The sequence below is a fragment of the Podarcis raffonei genome, chromosome 15 (genome assembly GCF_027172205.1).
Source record: "Podarcis raffonei isolate rPodRaf1 chromosome 15, rPodRaf1.pri, whole genome shotgun sequence".
In the NCBI taxonomy this organism is placed as follows: Eukaryota; Metazoa; Chordata; class Lepidosauria; order Squamata; family Lacertidae; genus Podarcis; species Podarcis raffonei.
The window spans coordinates 16282450-16301635 of NC_070616.1; the positions used below are offsets into that span (position 1 = coordinate 16282450).

The 19186-nt window shown below is 47.6% G+C and overlaps 2 protein-coding genes and 1 non-coding gene across 5 annotated transcripts in view; all 3 read right to left on the bottom strand.

Moving 5' to 3' along the window:
- Positions 1 to 19186, bottom strand: part of HIP1 (huntingtin interacting protein 1) — a 315500-nt gene that overhangs the window by 249142 nt on the left and 47172 nt on the right. The window lies entirely within an intron of this gene.
- PITPNM3 (PITPNM family member 3) overlaps positions 1 to 19186 on the bottom strand; it is a 66919-nt gene that overhangs the window by 16027 nt on the left and 31706 nt on the right. For all 3 annotated transcript variants that reach the window (XM_053367146.1, XM_053367145.1, XM_053367147.1), the window contains 3 exons: positions 9846 to 9922; positions 8610 to 8845; positions 1063 to 1252 (listed from right to left, as the gene is read on the bottom strand). In XM_053367146.1, coding sequence (XP_053223121.1) covers positions 1063 to 1252; positions 8610 to 8845; positions 9846 to 9922 — 503 coding nt within the window. The remainder of the gene's footprint in view (positions 1 to 1062; positions 1253 to 8609; positions 8846 to 9845; positions 9923 to 19186) is intronic.
- On the bottom strand, positions 7690 to 7771 carry TRNAK-CUU (transfer RNA lysine (anticodon CUU)). Its single transcript has one exon. It is a non-coding gene; the product is annotated as a tRNA-Lys (tRNA).

The following is a 19186-nucleotide window of genomic DNA, read 5'->3' on the forward strand; positions in this document are numbered from 1 at the left end:
GAAAGAGAGAGAGAGAGAGAGAGAGAGAGAGAGAGAGAGAGAGAGAGAGACTCAAACAATCCCCAAACCCATCAACAGAAGTCAAGAGAGCCTTCACCACAACACACAGAGATAGGAGGATTCAGGTGACGTGAAAACCTGAAGGAGCATCTCCACCCCCATTGTTCTGCCCAGACACTGAGGTCCAACGTCGAGGGCCTTCTGGTGGTTCCGTCACTGCGAGAAGCCAAGTTACAGGGAACCAGACAGAGGGCCTTCTTGGTAGTGGCACCCGCCCTGTGAAACGCCCTCCCACCAGATGTCAAAGAGAAGAACAACTACCAGATTTTAAGAAGACATCTGAAGGCAGCCTTCTTTAGGGAAGCTTTTAATGTTTAACAGACTACTGTATTTTAATACTTTGTTGGAAGCCACCCAGAGTGGCTGGGGAAACCCAGCCAGATGGGCGGGGTATAAAGAAAATTCTATTCTATTCTAAAACATAAGAACGTAAGCAGATCCCTGCTTGATCAGGCCAATGCTGCATCTAGTCCAGCATCCTATTCTCACAATGGCCAGCCAGACGCCTCAATGTGAAACCCACATGCAGGACCCAAGCACAACAGCCCTCTCTCCTGCTGTGGCTTCCAGCAACCAGCATTCAGAAGCATCACTGCCTCCAACTGCGGAGGCAGAGTGTTGCCATCCTGGCTAGTAGCCCTGGAGAGCGCTCTCCTCCTCCTCCGTGAATTTAAAAGAGGCTTATTTTAAAGCCATCCAGATTGGTGGCTATCACTGCTTCCCATGGGGAGGAGTTTTAACTGCAGTGTGAGAAGAATGACTTACAAGGCCAAAACTTTGTAAGTTAACATTTATTTTCCACTGTGTATAATGCAGATTTCAGTTGCCTTGGTTCCATTTCAAGAAAGGGACACACGAGTTCAAAGTAGGAATGAGAGAAAGGGAGAGAGAAATGCCCAGTGGTTAGAGGGAAGAACCTTAGCAAAGCTGCCACCTGTGGACTGGCTGATCCCCTTAAACCCTGGCCATCGTATTCTTCATCCAAGAGAGGCATGATCGTACCTGCCCATTAAATCCACTCCCGTCAGGAGACTTGAGAAATTCATTGTAAACCTGGTTGGCTCGGCTGATCACCATGGCAACCGCATCCTGGTACTGTGGGGAGGAGATGGCCAGCAGTGGCAAGGCAGCCAGAGGGATGTGGTCTTCGCTGCTGCTCAGGGAGGTCTCATCATAGCTGTAGGGATTCAGGCTGGGGGGGGGGGAACAAGGTGGTAAGAGAAGGGACAGCACAGGGAATTAGCCAGGGCTAAAAAGCAGGTGCGAAACCACAAGGGCCACTTACAGCAGGATCCTCATCTGTATTACTTATTTTCAGATTCTCTTTAAAACAAATAAAAAGACCTATTGAAACAAAACAAATTAATGCAATAAAAATAACAGAAGTACAAAAAAGCATCACAGTATATCCAGAAGAGACTTAATATTAGGTTGGGGAACTACTTATTGCCAACAGGAAGGTCAAATTGCAGGTTTCCGGTTTCCTGTGCACCAGGGGATAAATGCCTCTCCCAACACCATGGGAAGAGACACCGATGGAGATAATCAGAAAATGATGGGGGACTTGCATTTTCTGCATTCCTCTTTGGTTGGAAGAGGAACCTGGCTCTCACCCGCAGTTTGCCTGGCAGTCTGGCACTCGCTTCCCCATGGAATGCAAGGGCAGGCAAAGGCACTGGGTGCATGGAGCACTCCAGCTGCTGTGACCGCCCCCCCCCCGATCCCAGTCCTGGAAGCACAGGTTATCCTGCTAATTGGGCTTTTTTAATGGGAGTGAGAGCTGGACCATAAAGAAGGCTGATCGCCAAATAATTGATGCTTTTGAATTATGGTGCTGGAGGAGACTCTTGAGAGTCCCACGGACTGCAAGAAGATCAAATCAGCCCTGAGTGCTCACTGGAAGGACAGATCCTGAATATATAACACCATATATGGACGGGAAAACATCAGGGGGGGGGTGGAACTGACACATAATAAGGATTACAGTTAGAGTTCCTCACTTGAAACTTTATAAGTTGCCTAATTTACCAACACGAATGAAATCACAAGATTGTATAAGGGATTATTATATCTGAACAGAATGCAAATTATTAAGGATTTGGAATGCACAAAAATGTAGAAGAATGAAGCCATCGAGTCTAGCACACAGGCAGGGCAGTTTGATTAAATTGTATATTTTGACATTGGAATAATTGGCATTAATAATTGTATTAATTGGATAAAATTGGTATTGTTATAATGAGGCTGCTATTGGAACGATATTGGAAAATCAATAAAACAATTTTTTTTTAAAAAAAGGGAAGGCCAAATTACACATTATGCTGTGCAGAAGGAGTCCTGTGTGTCTGTATTTGTTGCATATAAAACAAAATCCCACCAAACAGCACAGAATTTTTCAGGGTCCTCTGAGCCTTTGGCAACACATAATTTATGAGTTGTTTTTTCAGCTAATGCTAAACTCCACATATTTTAATAACAATGCGAAACTTGGAAATCCTGCAAGGTTTCCATTTGGGGGCAACTGAGGTTCTGACAGCTGACAGCATCCACGTCAAGTGTTCCTGAGAGCTAAAACCTTCCAGCTGATCGTCCCACATATTTAATAAACAAAAAAGAAATGGGATGTTTGAGTATTCCAGTCGTTTCCTGACAAATCATTGTCCAGAAGTTGAATACTTGTAGGCAGTCCCACCACAAGTGAGAAATGCTGTCTCTTCTTCCACAGCCCCTCCAAGAATTCTGAGAATATTGTGACATCATATGTGCAGTTCCCTCTGTGTAGGATTTTCCTGGAACACATAAGCTGGGACTGGCCTATACGGTTTAGATGACCAAAGTGCATGCGATTTAGAATCCTTGGTTTGCATGTGCAGGTCTTTCTCCCATGTATGTTCAATACCTAATCAATTTGTCTGTATTGGTGAGACTCACCTTGTGCTTCAACACCTCCCAAAGCCAAAGTTTTATTTTATTTTTTTAAGAATTAGTTTTGTTTAGAACTAATGCATGTTCTTACAGAAAGGGGTTGTATAATACAGGTCAATGCTGGAGATGTAACGCTGGAAGTGTTTTTGCTGAGGTGTGTTACGTGGGCACGTTCAGAGATATCTTCCTTCTTCTTCGAAGTTGTTATCCATGTTGGTTTTGTATAGGCCAGATCCTAAATATTTGCAGATAGGATCATAGAATTGCAGAGTAGCGAGGGGTGCTCCAAAGGTCATCCAGTCCAACCCCCAGCAATACAGGAATCACAGCTCAAGAATCCCTCAGAGCTGGCTTTCCAACCTCTGATTAAAAACCTCCAATGAGTCAAAGAGCTGGAAATTACCCCAAGGCTCCATCTAGTCTAACCACCTGTGATTCAGGAATCACAGCTAAAGAATCCGTAAATCGAACCTAAAGAATCATCATGCCTGTTGCCACAAGGGGGCGGCATTGCCCAGCCTTGGCTATTGGTTCCCTATTACCACCTGCTCCTTCTGCAGAACCCCAGGGCTGGGATCTCTGTTATGATGAGATATGGAAGCTCGTAAGTCAGCCGTGCACTCGGCTCCTATCCTCCAAATCTAGCCAAAAGACTCCAGTGCCTGAGATGTGCTGCCTCCAAAACAGCCCAACCGCTCCTGCTGGATCCGTCCGTCTAATGTGGCCACTTTGAAAGGGCCTTTGAGACACAACGGGTATGAAAAGGTCTCGAGGGGAAGTTAGAATATCTGAGAAAATAAGTCAAAGACACGGCTCAGATGAGAAAATGGAGTGGGCTGTAGCAATGGCTGTGGAATGAGGGCCATCAGAGCACAGAATCAGAGGAAACTGCCTGATACAGAGTCAGGCCATTGGTCCACCTGGCTCAGTACTATCTCCAGAAGTTCAAACAGGAATCTTTTCCCTGGAGGTGCTGCTGGGGATTGAACCTGGGACCTTCTGCATGCAAAGCAGATGCTCTACCACTCAGCTATGGCCTTGCAGGCCCAGATGACGAGCAGTTCACCACCTAAGAAACCCATGCAGCCCACCACCAAGAAGCCACTGCTCCATGAAAGAGAGAATGTGCAAAAGCAGAACAGCAAGGGAGGTCCAGGTGGCTCAGGTAAGCAAGCCAAGCCACTCTCACCTGGGCAGGGGAACCACAGCAGATGCCCTTTGCAGAGTGCAAGCGACGCTGCTCACCCCTTTGCTCACACAGGTGTGCTCAGCACCTGTCCCTAAGGAAGCAGCTTTTGCTATGCAAGATTTCTAAACAGCCTTGCAAGAACGCTGCTTCCAAGCAGCTGGTGCTCCTGAGGAAAGGTAGATTCGCCGTAGGTAGGATTTGCCTTTTGATGCAGACTTGATGGGGAAGGGTCCGGTGTCCAGGCAGGAAGCCTCCTCCCACCAGGGAGTTGGTCCAGGTTGCACAAGCTGAAAAGGTATCCATAACAACAGCGCCCCTAGCAACTGTGTCCAAGCTGCATCCATCTCCAACTCAGCCAAAGGTGTCGAGTCCATCTTGGCAGGAATGCGAGAACTCTTATCTGCAAGGTGTCCTCCCGGAATTGGTCACCAGGAGCTTTCAAGGGTTCTTAGAATCATAGAATTGTTGAGTTGGAAGGGAACCCCGGGGTCATCTAGTCCAACCTCCTGCAATGCAGGAATCACAGCTGGGGCTCCCCAAACCTGCATTCAACAGGCATCTCACCACTCAAAATGCCACGCCGGTCTGGAGGCAACAGCAGTACTGGCAAACTTAATACCTTTTTTTGCCACAATCATTGCCACAGAGCAGTGGGCCTGAAAATGGGCTCTGATCCTCGGTCATGTCCACAGAATCACTGAACTGTAAAGTTGGAAGGGACTCCTAAAGGACATCCAGTCCAACCCCTATTCAGGATGGGGTTTCTTGCCATTTGCAGATCTCTTCCATGGAAGATCAAGGTGCTGACACTGTCTTACAACTGTTCAGAGGTTGGATCCCCCAGGGCAGAAAGAGTCACTATGGCTCCATCCCAATGGAAAGACTGGCCAGCCTCCTTCGCTATTCTCTTAAAATAAGAGCCGCCTGCAGGATCAGGCCAATGGCCAATCTAGTCCAGCATATTGTCCTCACATGGCCAACCAGGGACCCCAGTGAGAAACCAGCATGTCGAATTCCAGCACAAAAGCACTGCTCCCTCCTGTACTTTCCAGCCACTGGTATTCAGAAGCATCGCTGCCTCTGACTCTGGAGGCAGAGCAAAGCAGGGTTGCCATATTTTAAAAAGGAAAAACTTTCAGAAATTCCCCCAAGACGTCAATTCCGTCTTTGAAATCCCGGTAATGTCTGGGGAAATTGGGACGTATGACAGCATCCTGGCTCATAGCCCTTGATTGCCCTCTCCTCCTGCATGATTTGGTGGTGGTGACTGTCTCCCTTGGGAGTGATTTCCAGAGTTTAACTCTGCACTGAGGGAGGAAGGGCTTTCCTTTCCCTGTCCTGAATACTGGCCTCCTCTCTGGAGGAAACCTGCTTTCCCTTCTTTGGAGACCTGACATGGTTGCCTCTGGCCAAACTGATCTGGGAGATACCCTGGATTGGCTGGCACAAAGAGGAACGGCAAACAGGACAAGGTGATCTCTAATTATTTACAAAGCAGTTTAACTCAATTAATGTCGCTGAAGGCGCAGCAGCAGCAGAAAATGCCAATTAGGGCAGGAGAGATGTTTTGACACGGGCACCCGTTCCATAACTGCCAATTATGGTGATGTGATGATGTTTTGAGGGCAGAGGAAGGAGCACCTCGGGCTCTGGATTTATTTCACCGTCCGCAGAAGGATTGCTGAAGATTATTCTTTGAAAGGTTTTAATCATAGCTTGTGCAGAGCTGTGCGTTAACTCTGTGGCCTGAATCTCTTGAACGCTCCTGCCTTTAACATCTCAAGTCAGTAGAGCAGGAGACTCTTAATCATAAGGTCATGGGTACAAGCCTAACATTTGGGCAAAAGATGATGCATTGCTGGGGGTTGGACTAGATGACCCTTGTGGTCCCTTGCAACTCTAGACATCTATGAATCTATGAAAGAATACGAGAATCACAGAATTGCAAAGTTGGAAGGGTAACCTAGTTCAGCTCCTCCCAGCAATGCGTTAGAAATGGAACCCAAACAACAGGGGTAAGAGGCTCGCGTCAGCCGCCCATTGGCAGGTGACAAGATGGAGCAAGATTGTTTTCTGCTGCACCAGCAGGTAGGACCTGAAACAATGGATTCAAATAGCAAGAAATTACGGTAGATTCTGAGTAAACATTGGGAAGGGCTTCCCAATGGCAAAAGCTGCTTGACAGTGGAATAGGTTTTCCTTCTTTGGAGGTTTCCAAACAGACATTGCATGGCCAACAGTCAAGGATGATTTAGCTGTGCTTCCTGCATTCCAAAGGGTTGGACTAGATGAACCTCGGGAACCCTCTTCCAGCTCTAGAGTTCTATGAATCTAGGGATGGAGGAGAGGTCACTTGAGACAACCAGCCCCACCCCACCCCCCACAATGAGCTGCAAAATTCTCCTTTGGCAGACAGGCCAAAAAAACCCCACGAGGCACATGGACTTTGTCTGCGGTGGAAAGTTGCTGAGGTCTTTCCAGAGGTCTTGCTAACCTACCTGCCCCCAGGACAAATGTTTCAGAATGCATCACTGAGCCGGTTGGCTCATCCCCCCCCCAAAAAAACCCCGCTCCTGGCTTTGCTTGAGGATTTCATCCTGTCTGCAAATTGACCAGATTTACATTTCTCGAACTAAGACGTGGATCATAATGCAGTTAATCATTCACTTTGGGGACTCAATGTACCCAGAAAAAAATCATATTTGAGATTCAAATGCCTGTTTGAGAATGAAGCACATGCAGACATGCAAATTTCGCAGAGGGGAACATGCAGAAATGATGCACATTTCCCCAATGGCTTCTTGAAAAACAAAAACGTAGGATTTGTTATGGTAAGAAAGACATCTCACATGGATGAAGAAGGAGAAAACAGGGAGGCAGGCTGGAAATCATTGTATATCTCCCCACCCCACCCCCATTTTCCGTGAAGACTTAGCTGGTGACTTCATGCTAAGCAGATTGTTTTAGCTCCGCAGCGAGAGAAGCACTAAATATCAGCCCAAACTCAGCAGAGCAAAAGCCAAATATTTCATCCTAAGCAGAGGCGTTTTTGCTTAACGGGGTCTCATTTTTCACTGGAAATGCCACACAGAAGCTTTGCCGTTCCATAAATTTGTGCACAGAGAGATCCCCGCAGGAGCCTCCGAAAAGCCAGAGGCAGTGAGCAGGGCTGAATGCCATAGATTGAGCTGCTTGCTAAGTGGAGCTGAAGGATCGCTCGCGTTACCTTGCTATGAAAATTGCCACCAGCTTAAAATCGCTCCTATTTGTTTTCTCTTTACGAATCCAGCGCTTCTAATCCAGACATGTCTCGCCATCGAGCCAGCATCCTGTTTTCACAGCGGCCAACCAGACACCCCAACGGGAAACAAGCAAGACCTGAGCACAAGAGCCCTCCCCTCTCCTGTGGTTTCCAGTAACTGGTATTCAGAAGCGTAGCTAGAATCATAGAATTGTAGTATTGGAAGGGACCCCAAGGGTCATCTAGTCCAACCCCCTGCAATGCAGGGATCTTTTGCCCTATGTGGGATTCAAACCCACAGCCCTGAGATTAAGAGTCTCATGCTCTACCGACTGAGCTATCACAACTGTGGAGGCAGAGTATAGCCTCCGTGGCTAGTAGATTTCAGTAGCCTTCTTATCCTCCTCATTATACCATTAAATTCTCTTTCAAAGGAATCCAAGTTGGTGGCCATCACTGCCCCCAGTGGGAGAGAGTTCCATAGTTTAACAATACACCGCATGCAGAAATACTTTCTTTTATCTGTCCTGAATCTTCCAACTTTCAGCTGGACGCCCATGAGTTCTGGTGTTAAGAGGGAGGAAAACTTTTCTCTATCCACCTTCTCCAAGCCATGCATTAATTTTATACACCTCTATCATATCTCCCCTTGATCACCTTATTTCCAAAGCTAAAAAGTCTCAAACGCTGCAACCTTTCCTTATAGGGCTGTCGCTCCATCAATCATTTTGCTTACCCCTTTCTGAACCTTTTCCAGCTCCACAATATCCTTTTTCAAGGCGTGGCACCCAGAACTGTTTGCAGCACAGTGGTACCTTGGGTTAAGAACTTAATTCATTCTAGAGGTCCATTCTTAACCTGAAACTGTTCTTAACCTGAGGTACCACTTTAGCTAATGGGGCCTCCTGCTGCCGCCGTGCCGCAATTTCTGTTCTCATCCTGAAGCAAAGTTCTTAACCCGAGATACTATTTCTGGGTTAGCGGAGTCTGTAACCTGAAGCGTCTGTAACCTGAGGTACCACTGTATTTATTTGTTCGTACAAGAGAAGCCTGCAAAGAAGATCTTGGCTGTTCCCATTTCCCAGGTGGGAGACTGAGCCTAAGGGAGAAGGGCCAAAGGTTTCCCCTTTCCTCACTCAGGACTAGCTGACTGAACAATGCAACACGACAGCCAAAAACCCACAGGAAACTCACTTTGCCATGAGGGAGAAGGCCTCTGAGCAGACAGCTGGGCAAGGGACGAGCTTGATCAGGATGTGGCCCAGGGCAGCTGGAAAGTGGGCCCGTGTGACCTTCTCAAACACCGTCGTGAAGGTGTTGATGTCAGCCATCTTGCTGCTGGGCTCCCCGCCGCCCGTGTCCAGGATGTTGCCCCCATGCAGGACCAGGATCAAGACGTGGGTTTTGCAGTTCTGCTGCTGACCCCCTTCCTGGGGGAGAGAGAGAGAAAAGTGAACCAAGCTATATACGTACCTAGAAGAGCAAACCAATCTGAGGATAAAGGCCTGAGCAGATCTCGCTTTTGAGTCAAGGGACAATGGAAGTGAGAAAAACTGAAGAGCCTTGTGGCAGTGCTGGGGCTTCTACAAGGAATGAGTGAATTGCAGGGCTGGAAGGGAACTCCAAGGGTCATCTATTCCAACCCCCTGCAATGCAGGAATCCCAGCTCAAGAATCCCTGGCAGGTGGCCAGCCAATCTCTGTTTAAAAACCTCCAACTAAGGAGAGCCTGACACCTGCTGACGTTCCGCACTTACCGTATTTTTAGCTCCATAAGATGCACTTTTCCCCTCTTAAAATCTAAGGGGAAATGTCTGTGTGTCTTATGGAGCGAATGTGTGGTCCCTGGGGCTGGGGGGGGGACCCAGGCTTTCCCCAAAAGCCCCCCCCCAAAAAAGTAGGTGCGCCTTGTGGTCAGGTGCGCCTTATGGAGCGAAAAATATGGTACCCTCAGAAAGTTATTCCCAACGCTCGCCAGATTCTCCTTTCTTGTGATTTGAATCTACTGGTTCGGTTCTTCTCCTCTAGAGCAGTAGAACACCTTCTTTCCCCTCTTCTTTTAACCCTTTAGATATTTGAAGGTGGCTATCGTATCTCCTCTCATTCATCTCTTTCCCAGGCTAAACATACCCAGCTCTTTCAATAATTCCTAAGACACCTTCAAACAGAGTTTGGATAGCCATCTGCAAGGAAATCTTGAGCTGTGATTCCTGCACTGAAGGGGGTTGGGCTAAATGACCCTCGGGGTTCCCTTCCAGTCCTGCATTCCTACAATTCTATTAGCCTCCCCACAATAAAAACCAGGAGAAATCAAAGAGAGCCCCACACCCCATGATGTCCTAAACTTTCCTCTGCAGAGCCCACCCTCCTCCTGCCCCTTTCCCACACACCACCTGTTTATTTCCTGAAGTGCGATGTGGTCAAGGCTCACCTCACTCTCCTCGTGGATCTCAATGCTGCCTTGCGCAGGATAGCGGTGCTTCCTCAAAGAGGCTCTGTAGAGCTCCCCTGGAGGAAAAGAGAGAAATCAGAGTCACCTTTCAAACCCTTTTACTCCTGGTTGTCCTGGATAGCCACCAAACGGGCTGCTGAATTTTCTCTCCTGCCAGCCCTAATATAATAGTCACAATCTGCAGGGACCACCTGGGTGGCAACCTGAAGGGCTGTATTCTTCCATATGAACCAGCCTGGGCTCTGAGATCATCGGGGGAAGCCCTTCTTCTCGGTCCCACCACCCTTGGTGAGGACGCAGGACAGGGCCTTCTTGGTAGCTGCTCCCAGGCTTTGGAATTCCCTCCCTAGAGAAGCCAGACTGGCTCCCTCCTTGTTGTCCTTCCTCTGGCAGCTGAAGACTCCTATATTCTCACAGGCCTTTGGGAACTGACTGTTGCTTTTTCTTCTTTTTTTAAAGAAGTGGCTTTTAATAGTGCTGTGCTGATTTTACTGTCTGTGTTTTAGTAGACTTGTTTTCTATTTGGCTTTAATTTCTGCTAGAGTTTAATTACTTTCTAACCATCACGCTTTATAGGTTTTTAGCTTTTTGTATTTTATCTGTGTTGTTTTGATTTCTGCAAACTGCCTTGAGTCCCAGTCTGAAAAGAAGGCAGGATACAAATAAATTTAGTAATAGTAATATTAATAGTAATAGTAGCAGAAGACTGAGGGCAAGCAGGGGAGAGAGTGTGCATATAGTATGATCTGGCTTGTATAAACTTGTCTATTATTATTATTATTAATATTATTTCCATTAGCTGTAATAAAGTAGAGACACAATTAATAACAAAATATCTGCAATAATAGGAAACGAGTGTATTATAATTTACCTAATTTAAATTTGAATTACCTAATTTAAATTTGAATTGATTACGTACATGCAGAAATTTCTTTATGATGCCTCATTGTTCTATATGTTGTTGATTCTGATTTTGTTTTTAGTTTTATGAGTCAAAATGGGATCTTGCAGGCAGCAGACTCCCCTGCCCCAGAGAACCGGGGCACAACTTCCTGTGCTGCAGGGGGTTAGACAAGAGGGCCCTTGGGGTCCCTTCCAACTCTACAATTCTACGATTCCCCATTTGTAAGGTAACAAGGGGAAGAGGGAGGGCTCAATTCGCACATTACACTCCTGAAATCTCTGGAGGAGACTCTATAAATGTAAGGTGTGATGAAATTGTGAGGAAGGATTTTTATACTCCTGTATCCCCCCCCCCAAAGCCGCTTCCTCAGTCGCTTCCCACCCCAGGCTTTTCTTCCACCCGCTCAACTCTGTCTTCTTGCTCACTATCTCTGCCTCTGTTAGTTGTCAAGGAAACAGCCGCAGGACAGAATCCGATTATCTCCGTGGCAAAACCTGACTGCCATGTCCATCTCTGGGGCAGCCACCAGGAGCTCTGCCCCAGCTGCCCCCACTGCCCCCATTTTGCATTTTGATGCCAAACTCTGCACCAGTTTTGGGGAGCAGCCACAAGGCCAGAACTTCCTTCTCTCGCTTCCAGAGGCTTCTCTTCTTGGCTCTACCTGTGCATGCACTGCCTCCTCGCTGGGACTGCACCAGCAGAGGATGGGGTCCTGCATTTAAAACTCCTGCCCCTCCAAAACCTTCCTGTCAGGGAAGAAGACTCCTCACACTTCCTCTTCACGGCGCTAGTCTTCTACAGGCAGGGCTTGTTTAAAAGATGCCAGAGGATATTTTTAAAAATGAAATCCCTGCAGTCTCAAAAAAAAGGTGCTGGCCCAGAAAATGTGCTCTGATCCAAAGTGGCTCTACTCATGGGCAACAGGGTGAGGTGGGATATCTGAGGGACAGAAGATAAAAGCCAAGATAAAAGGTTGGGGTCCCAGCCCCTTTGACTGCTGGCTTTCTACATGCAGGGAGTTTTTAACATGGAGCAGGGGAATTCAAAACTGCGATCCCTCTGAAGGGCGTACTGCCACTACAGTTTTGGCCACTTGACTACCTCACATTTATTTCTTTATTTCACAAAATTTATACATCTCTTGATAGATTTAAAAAAGTGGTTTACAAAAAATTAAACAAGAAAATGATCAACAGGAAAAATCAACAATAATAATTCAATACTTTAAAAAAAGTTAAAACAATGGTAGACTAAAAACAGATTAAAACACACACCAGCTTTCTGAACATCTAGGTAGGCTTATCTAAACGATCTTTTTACTAGGTATCAAAAAGGATGTACGGTGAAGGCGCCTGCCTGGTGTCAATGGGCAGGGAGTTCCAGATGTGCAGGCACTGCCGCACTAAAAGATGGGTTTCTGACTAATGCAGAACGGGTATTTTGTGGCTCCCTGTATCAGGGCCAGCTCTGCTTAATGAAGCAGTTGAGTGGGCGTAAACATGTCATAGAATGTAATGCAGGACTTCAAAAGCAGACTAGCACAATAACATCACCCTAGAAAAGTGTTACATTTTTTGCATTGTGGCTGGGCACCAAGGGAGTTTCTTGCTGCGACGATTTGCCTGGGGAAACTCCTTTTGTGTGGGAGCTGAATCCCCCGAGGCCACAGTCAACAAAGGATCAACATGGACATGCTGGCAATGAGCCTATGAGGGCAATTCAGCTGGTTTGAGTTGGAAATCCTGAGTTGCGGATTGTTCCCAAAGACCATCCATTGCAGAAAACATTCTGCTCTATTTATCCGTAAGACATGAATCAGTAGAGGCCGAGCAGTCCCTGGGCCATTGCCAGGACACAGGGGTAAAATGGATGAGGAGAAACAAGATGAGCTTGAATCCTGGCACGATGGAGGCACTGTGTGAGAGAAGCTCCTGTGTCTGGGAAATTGCTCAGTTGCCTACCCTGGATGGGTTTGCTCTCCCCCTGAAGGAGAAGATTCACAATTTGGGGTTGCTCCGTCACTGGAGGCTCTGGTAGCATCAGTAGCTAAAAGTGCCTTTTACCAACTGTGACTGTTTCAACAGCTGTGGCCTTTCCTGCCCCAGGAAAACTTTGCCATAGTTCATTCATTGGTTACTTCAAAACAGGATTGCTGTAATATGCTCTATGTGGGACTTCCTTTGTGCTTGATCCGGAAGCTGCAGTCAGTGCAGAATGCCGTAGCATGATTGCTGACAGGAGTGAGGTCTGGCAAGCATACCACACCTGGCTGCCGATTCCCTACCTGGCCAGGTTCAAAGGTGCTACTATTAGTATACAAAGCCCTTAACAACTTAGAACCAGTTGACCTGCGAGATTGCCTTCTCACCATGTGCCCACTCGACCGCTTTGATCGGCAGAACTGGCACTGCTACAAGTGCCACATAATACGCATTCTGCATTTATAAGAACTCCGCCATATAGTGTGGCAGCACCTACACTTTGGAACGCCCTGCCTCTTGACATCAGACCCTGTGTGGGACCAGAGGTCCCTTCACTGTACTCTTTTTGTTGCCTGATGAAAACAGTCCTCTTTAGGTAACCCCACCCAGATGTTCAGAAAGCTGTTGCAAGTTTTAATTCGGATTTGGTCTACTGTTATTTTAACTTTTCAGAAGTTTTAAATTATGGTTGCTGATTTTTCTTAGTGGTAAAATTATTGGGGTTTTCCCCCTTTTTTGTACACTGCTTTGGGTGTCTTTCTCCCCCCTCCCTTTCCAATGAAGTTTATAAATTTTGTGGATAAAATGCCCCCATTGACATCTCCTACAGCCCTAAAAGTCCACTGACAAACACCATGGGTGTGGGGTTCTTTCCAGTCTGGGGGCCACATTCCATTCTAGTCACAAGCTGGCGCTGTGTGGGACCAGAGGCAAAAGTGAGCAAAGCTCCAGGATGCTGCTGAGGCAACGTGCATGTTCTGCCTCAGCAGCAAGATCGCTGGCCGAGGTCCTGAAACCCACACCAAGGTCACTCTCCAAGGTGCTGATCTTACATCACCTGCCTGCCTGCCTGGAAGCCAATGAATACTGACTGTTTCCAAGGTGTGCTGGGGACTGTGAATGGTCCTGGCATCCAAGTGGAGGGGAAACTGTGCAGCCAGACCCAATGGAGAAGGAGAAACCTGTGACCTTGCGGTTGAGCATACACCAGGGATGAGGTTGTATGCAGGTCCCCAGAGCAAGAGAAGAGGAAGGGGACCATATAGAAAACAGGGTGATTTCATTAGCTGCCTGAATGAAGCTGATTATGAGGGAAATGATGTGTTGTTCTGTTTACTGGAGGAGTTTTAATGAGGTAAAATTATAAAAGAGACTTAGTAGGACTCAAAGAGGCTCCCAGGTGAGGCTCCAGCTTTTCGCCAGTTTTTCCTTGGCAGCCTTTATACTGTCATTACTGCAAGTTATGCTAATTACATCATTATACAAACTATGGGAGCAAAGAAGGTAAATTAAAATCCCACACAGAAGGTAGAACTCAGCACGTGGATGAGAGTCCTCCATTCAAACAGCAGGGGGGAAAGTCCTGATTGGATATGGACTTGTTTGAGAGGCTGTTGTTTTTTTGTTGGCATTGGTGTTGTTTACAATACAGATCTGGGGAGGGAAGAACCAAGGCAAGCTTTGAAACATGCCAGGCCTTGTGAGGAAGACGGGAGGGGAGGAGGAAGAAAAAGAGGAGGAGGAGGAGGACAGCATCTTGTCCAGTCTTGAAGTTCTATGACCTGGAGGGAAAGTTGACCTCCTGACCAAAGGTAAACCATCTCCAAACTAAGAGCACCTACAATTTCAGATAACACTGGCCAGGCTCAGTTACCTTTCCTTCTTCCCACAAGAATGCTTGGCTGCTCCAGGCAACTCCTCTGCTGGCTGCTAAGTGGTCGTTCCTCAGTTGTGCTGCTTCTCCAGAGCAAGGGTAGCAAATGTGGTGTCCTCTACATATACTGCTGGATCCCAGTTCCCAGTGGCCAGCAGGACCAGCAGTCAGGGACCATGGGAGTTGCAGTCCAAGAACATCTAGAGGGTACCCCATTGGCTAACTCTGTTCTGATCTATTCTATTACTGCATTTACACCCCACCTTTCTCCTGTAAGGAGGATCAAGGTGGCTGACATGGTTCTCCCCTTCCTCATTTAATCCCCACAACAACCCTGTAAAGGAGGTTAGGCTGAGAGGCAGTGACTGCTCCAGGGGGCAGAAAGGCAAGAGTTGCTCAGCCCCTGGGGGCAGCACCACCACCCACCACTCTTGAGCAAGGCTGAGTCATCCACGGCCTACACAACCCTCCTGAGTGACAAGGCCCAGGCCTCCCTGTCTTAACACGTTAGCCAGCCAGCCTTCAACCATCAAGACAGCAATCAGCTGGACAGGGATGGCTCCACCCAAAATGGAAGAACTGTGCTTAATTGGAAAACATAGACCTTATTCCACATTCCAGGCAACCTGCCTCCATGGCTTCCTAAGGCATTTGTAGATAACAAGAAAAATGTCTCTGCTAAGATTTCTCAGAAGAGTTCCAGGCCATGTAGGGAAAGATCTGAGTGGCTGAGAGGCAGCAGTGCTTCCTGGGGAAACCTCTACTCCTCATAAGACTGTAAGCAGAACCTGTTGGATCAGGCCAAAGGGGGGCCATGTAGTCTAGCATCCTGTTTTCACAGTGGCCGATCAGATTCCCAGTATGGGAAGCCTGCAAGCAGGACAATCAGAAGAGCACTATCCAGTTGTTCCCCGTTGCCCAGTATTCAGAGGTAGACTGTTCCTGGGCATGGAGGTTCTGCTCTCACAATAGACCTCCATAAGAAGAGCCCCCAAAGGGGGCCCATTTACTCCACCATCACAAGGAGATCAGATGAGGCTGCTGGATCAGGCCAATGACTCATCTTGTCCAGCATCCTGTTCTCACAGTGGCCAGCCAGAAGCTTGTGGGAAACTCACAAGCAGGATCTGAGCGCAATAGCCCTCTCAGCTCCTGTGGTATTCAGAAGCATTTCTGCCTCTGACTGTGGAGGCAGAGAATAGCCATCATGGTTGGCAGCTTTCAATAGCCCTCTCCTCCTTTAATGGTCCAATCCTCTTTCAAAGCCAAGTTGGTGGCCATCACTGACTCTTGCAGAAGCGAGTTCCACAGCTTAACTATGCAGTCGTGAAGAATAATTCAAGAGAATGTTAAGCCCAGTGTGGAACTCCTGCCTCAATGAAACCCTCCCCTTTCACGCAGAGGCAGAAGTGGGGTTGAGTTAACGGGGGGCAGCCTCATTAAATAAGCCTGACTTGAGCCACCAATGAATGGAATAGGAAAACTAATCTTTGCTGCAAAGGCAAAATTGCATCTCCCCATTTCATGTAACTTACAGGGAGCAATTCAGAACCTGTTCCAAAGGCTTCCTGGCCTCCAACTGGGATGCTAGCAGGTAGAAAACAGGGACAAGCCAAGGATTCCACCCTAAAGAACAAGATGCTCTAAAACTGGCTTATGAATCACAGCCAGGAAAACTGGAATTTCTTTTTCCTCTTTTCTTTGCAAGGGGAAAAAAGGAACTCCCCAGGGGGATCTGTACTCAATAGCAGAGATCCTGCTGCAGGGCTGGCACAGCAAAGCCCTGCATGGGAGAAACATGCCAGGCTCTTTTTGTGGGAAGAAAATAGTAAAAACTACAGGGGGAGATTTGGACTAATGGTATCTGGGAGAAAGAAGTGGGGAGCCCTATGGCTCTCAAGTTAATTTCAGGCAGGTAGGTAGCAAATAGGAGGAGGAGATGAAAGAGAGGCTTTGGCCCCCTGCCAGGATTTATTATTTGTTGCGTTTATATTCCATTTTTCCTTCATGGATATCAAAGTTGCATTTGAACCCTGGTCTCCTCAGTTACCGGTCCAGCACTCTGACCACTACACCACCACCCCTCCAAGGGATTGAGGCCCTCAACAACAACAAACCAGACCCCACACACATTTCCTGGGGAGGGAAGCAGAAGGTCAAATGCAGCTACTCTCTGCTAGGTTTGGGGGGACCATTTTGCACAGCAGATGGCAGAATCGTCCACTCCTGCCCTGGACTGGGAACGTAGCAGAAAGTAGCAGTCAACTGTACAGCATCAAGGGCTAATGGGGTGCCCTTTAAAAGTCATAGCAGAGGCCCAGTATTGGGGGGGGTGGAGGTGCAAGCATGCCCCCTCTCCATTCCTTCCTATCCTGGGCAACAATTGAGAGGGAAGAGCTGGTCCTGCCCACACAGTAACAGGTCTTTATACATTCCAGTGACACAGCAAAGTCACCCACCTCCATGCGATAATACATGGAGAACATAGGAGTCACAAAGTGCCTGGTCTTTGGCAAAGCCAGTCCGGCTTCCAAGGCAGGACATCTCCACAATATCCGGTTATCTGCTCCACATCCTGTCTTGGGGAAAGGACAGCACCCACAGATGTCTGGAGAGACCTGGTATTGGCAAGGTGCCCTTTCCAAAGTGGTGCTCATGAGCCTTGAGATGAAGATTAGCAGATAAACCAAGGTTCAGCAGATGGACAGAGCTATGCTTTCAGGACCACGGACAGATCCCTTTTGGGGGGGGTGTCAGTGAAGTTTTCAGGACTATGGACAGAGCCTGGCAGGATTTCAGGACCTCGGACAGATCTCTTGGAGGGAGCCACTTGCCCAAAAGAATTCCCAGCTCCAAGGAAGACCTTTTCTCTCTGAGAAACAAATATCCTTAAAGGGTCATCAGCCCTCATGCCCTGAGCCAGTTCTGGTCACTTGCTGCCTGGCATCCGTAGGATATCCCAGGGGGCTGGAAGGGGGTTGGTGTGGGAGGGGGCTCAGCCACTTAAGGACATCTGTTGCAGGAAAGAGCTTCTTTGGAGTTTCTGGTTTGGGAATTCCAGGTTTGTGGGGTCCAGCCACCCCTTGTTCCTCCTCCTAGCCCTAGCTACTGCTGCTGTAGACCATCGCAGGAGCTGGGCTTCATAAAGCATCCAAAGGGGGACAAGGACTAATTGTCTATCTTGCCTGCTGCAGAGAAGCCGAGAGCCATCAGGCAAGATGGTTGATGAAAAGGCAAGTAAAGGGCAGCATGATAGAAGTTTATAAAAGTGTACTATTAAACTGTGGAACTTGCTCTAACAGGAGACCACGAAGGTCATCTATTTGGGTTACTTTAAAAGAAGATCAGACACTCATGGGTGATAATAAGGCTATCAGTGGCTTCTAGCAATGATGGCTATTGTTCTGCCTCCATGGCTAGAGGCAGTACTGTGTCTGAGTGCCAGATGCTGGAAACCACAGGAGAGGAGAGTGTTCTTCTGCCAGTTTCCCACAGGCATCTGTGCTGGCCACTGTGATAACAGAAGAAGAGAAGAAGAAGAGTTTGGATTTGATATCCCGCTTTATCATTCAAAGCGGCTAACATTCTCCTTTCCCTTCCTCCCCCACAACAAACACTCTGTGAGGTGAGTGGGGCTGAGAGACTTCAGAGAAGTGTAACTAGCCCAAGGTCACCCAGCAGCTGCATGTGGAGGAGCGGGGAATCGAACCTGGTTCACCAGATTACAAGACTACTGCTCTTAACCACTACACCACACAGGATACCAGACTAGATAGGCTATTGACCTGATCCAACAGGCTCTTATGTTCTTAAGGTTGTACAGGAACCCATTGCAGGTGTTATGGATTGAACAGCTACTGCACCTCTTCACAATATTATAATTTTCTGAGATTGTTAATTTGGGGTTTTCATCAGCTGTATGCCATAATCAGCACAATTATAACAAATAAAGGCTTGACATATCTCGCTTTGCATGTCATGAATCTCATCTATTAGTTTCACCTTTTAAGTTGAATTTCTGAAATAAATGAACTTTCCACGATATTCTAATTTTTTGAGTTTCACCTGTATTTGCCCATTTGTAAGAGACCTTCCTGGCTGCAGGGGAGACAGAGGAGGCCAGCTGCCTAGGGAGGTGGGGGGATAGCTTTGCAAGGAGTAGTCAAGCATTTGACCAGAGCAGCAGGCCTGGATCCAACCCCCTGAGTCAAAAGCATCTCCACCCTCCTATCCACCCACCCCTCCAGCCAGCCCTCTTAAGAGTCCCTCCAAACCACGCATCCTACCCAAAAATGCTCAGTCCTTGAAGGTTAAGATTCTTGCTGCTGCTTATGCATGGGTGCGTGGGAAGGGGGAAATAATCGCTCAGCGCCTCACAAAGTCCTTTTCAGCTCTTCTTATGTTTGTTTTTTAAAAGGAGAAGAATTGCCAACAATTGAGAATTAACAAGCCGATGCTAACGAATGGCGCCGGGGTGGAGGGGGTGGCTGGGGGGGGGGAGAGAAAGCGTGTCATTCTCACATTCCCCGATGAAATCAGACCCGTTTCCCTGCCATCTGTT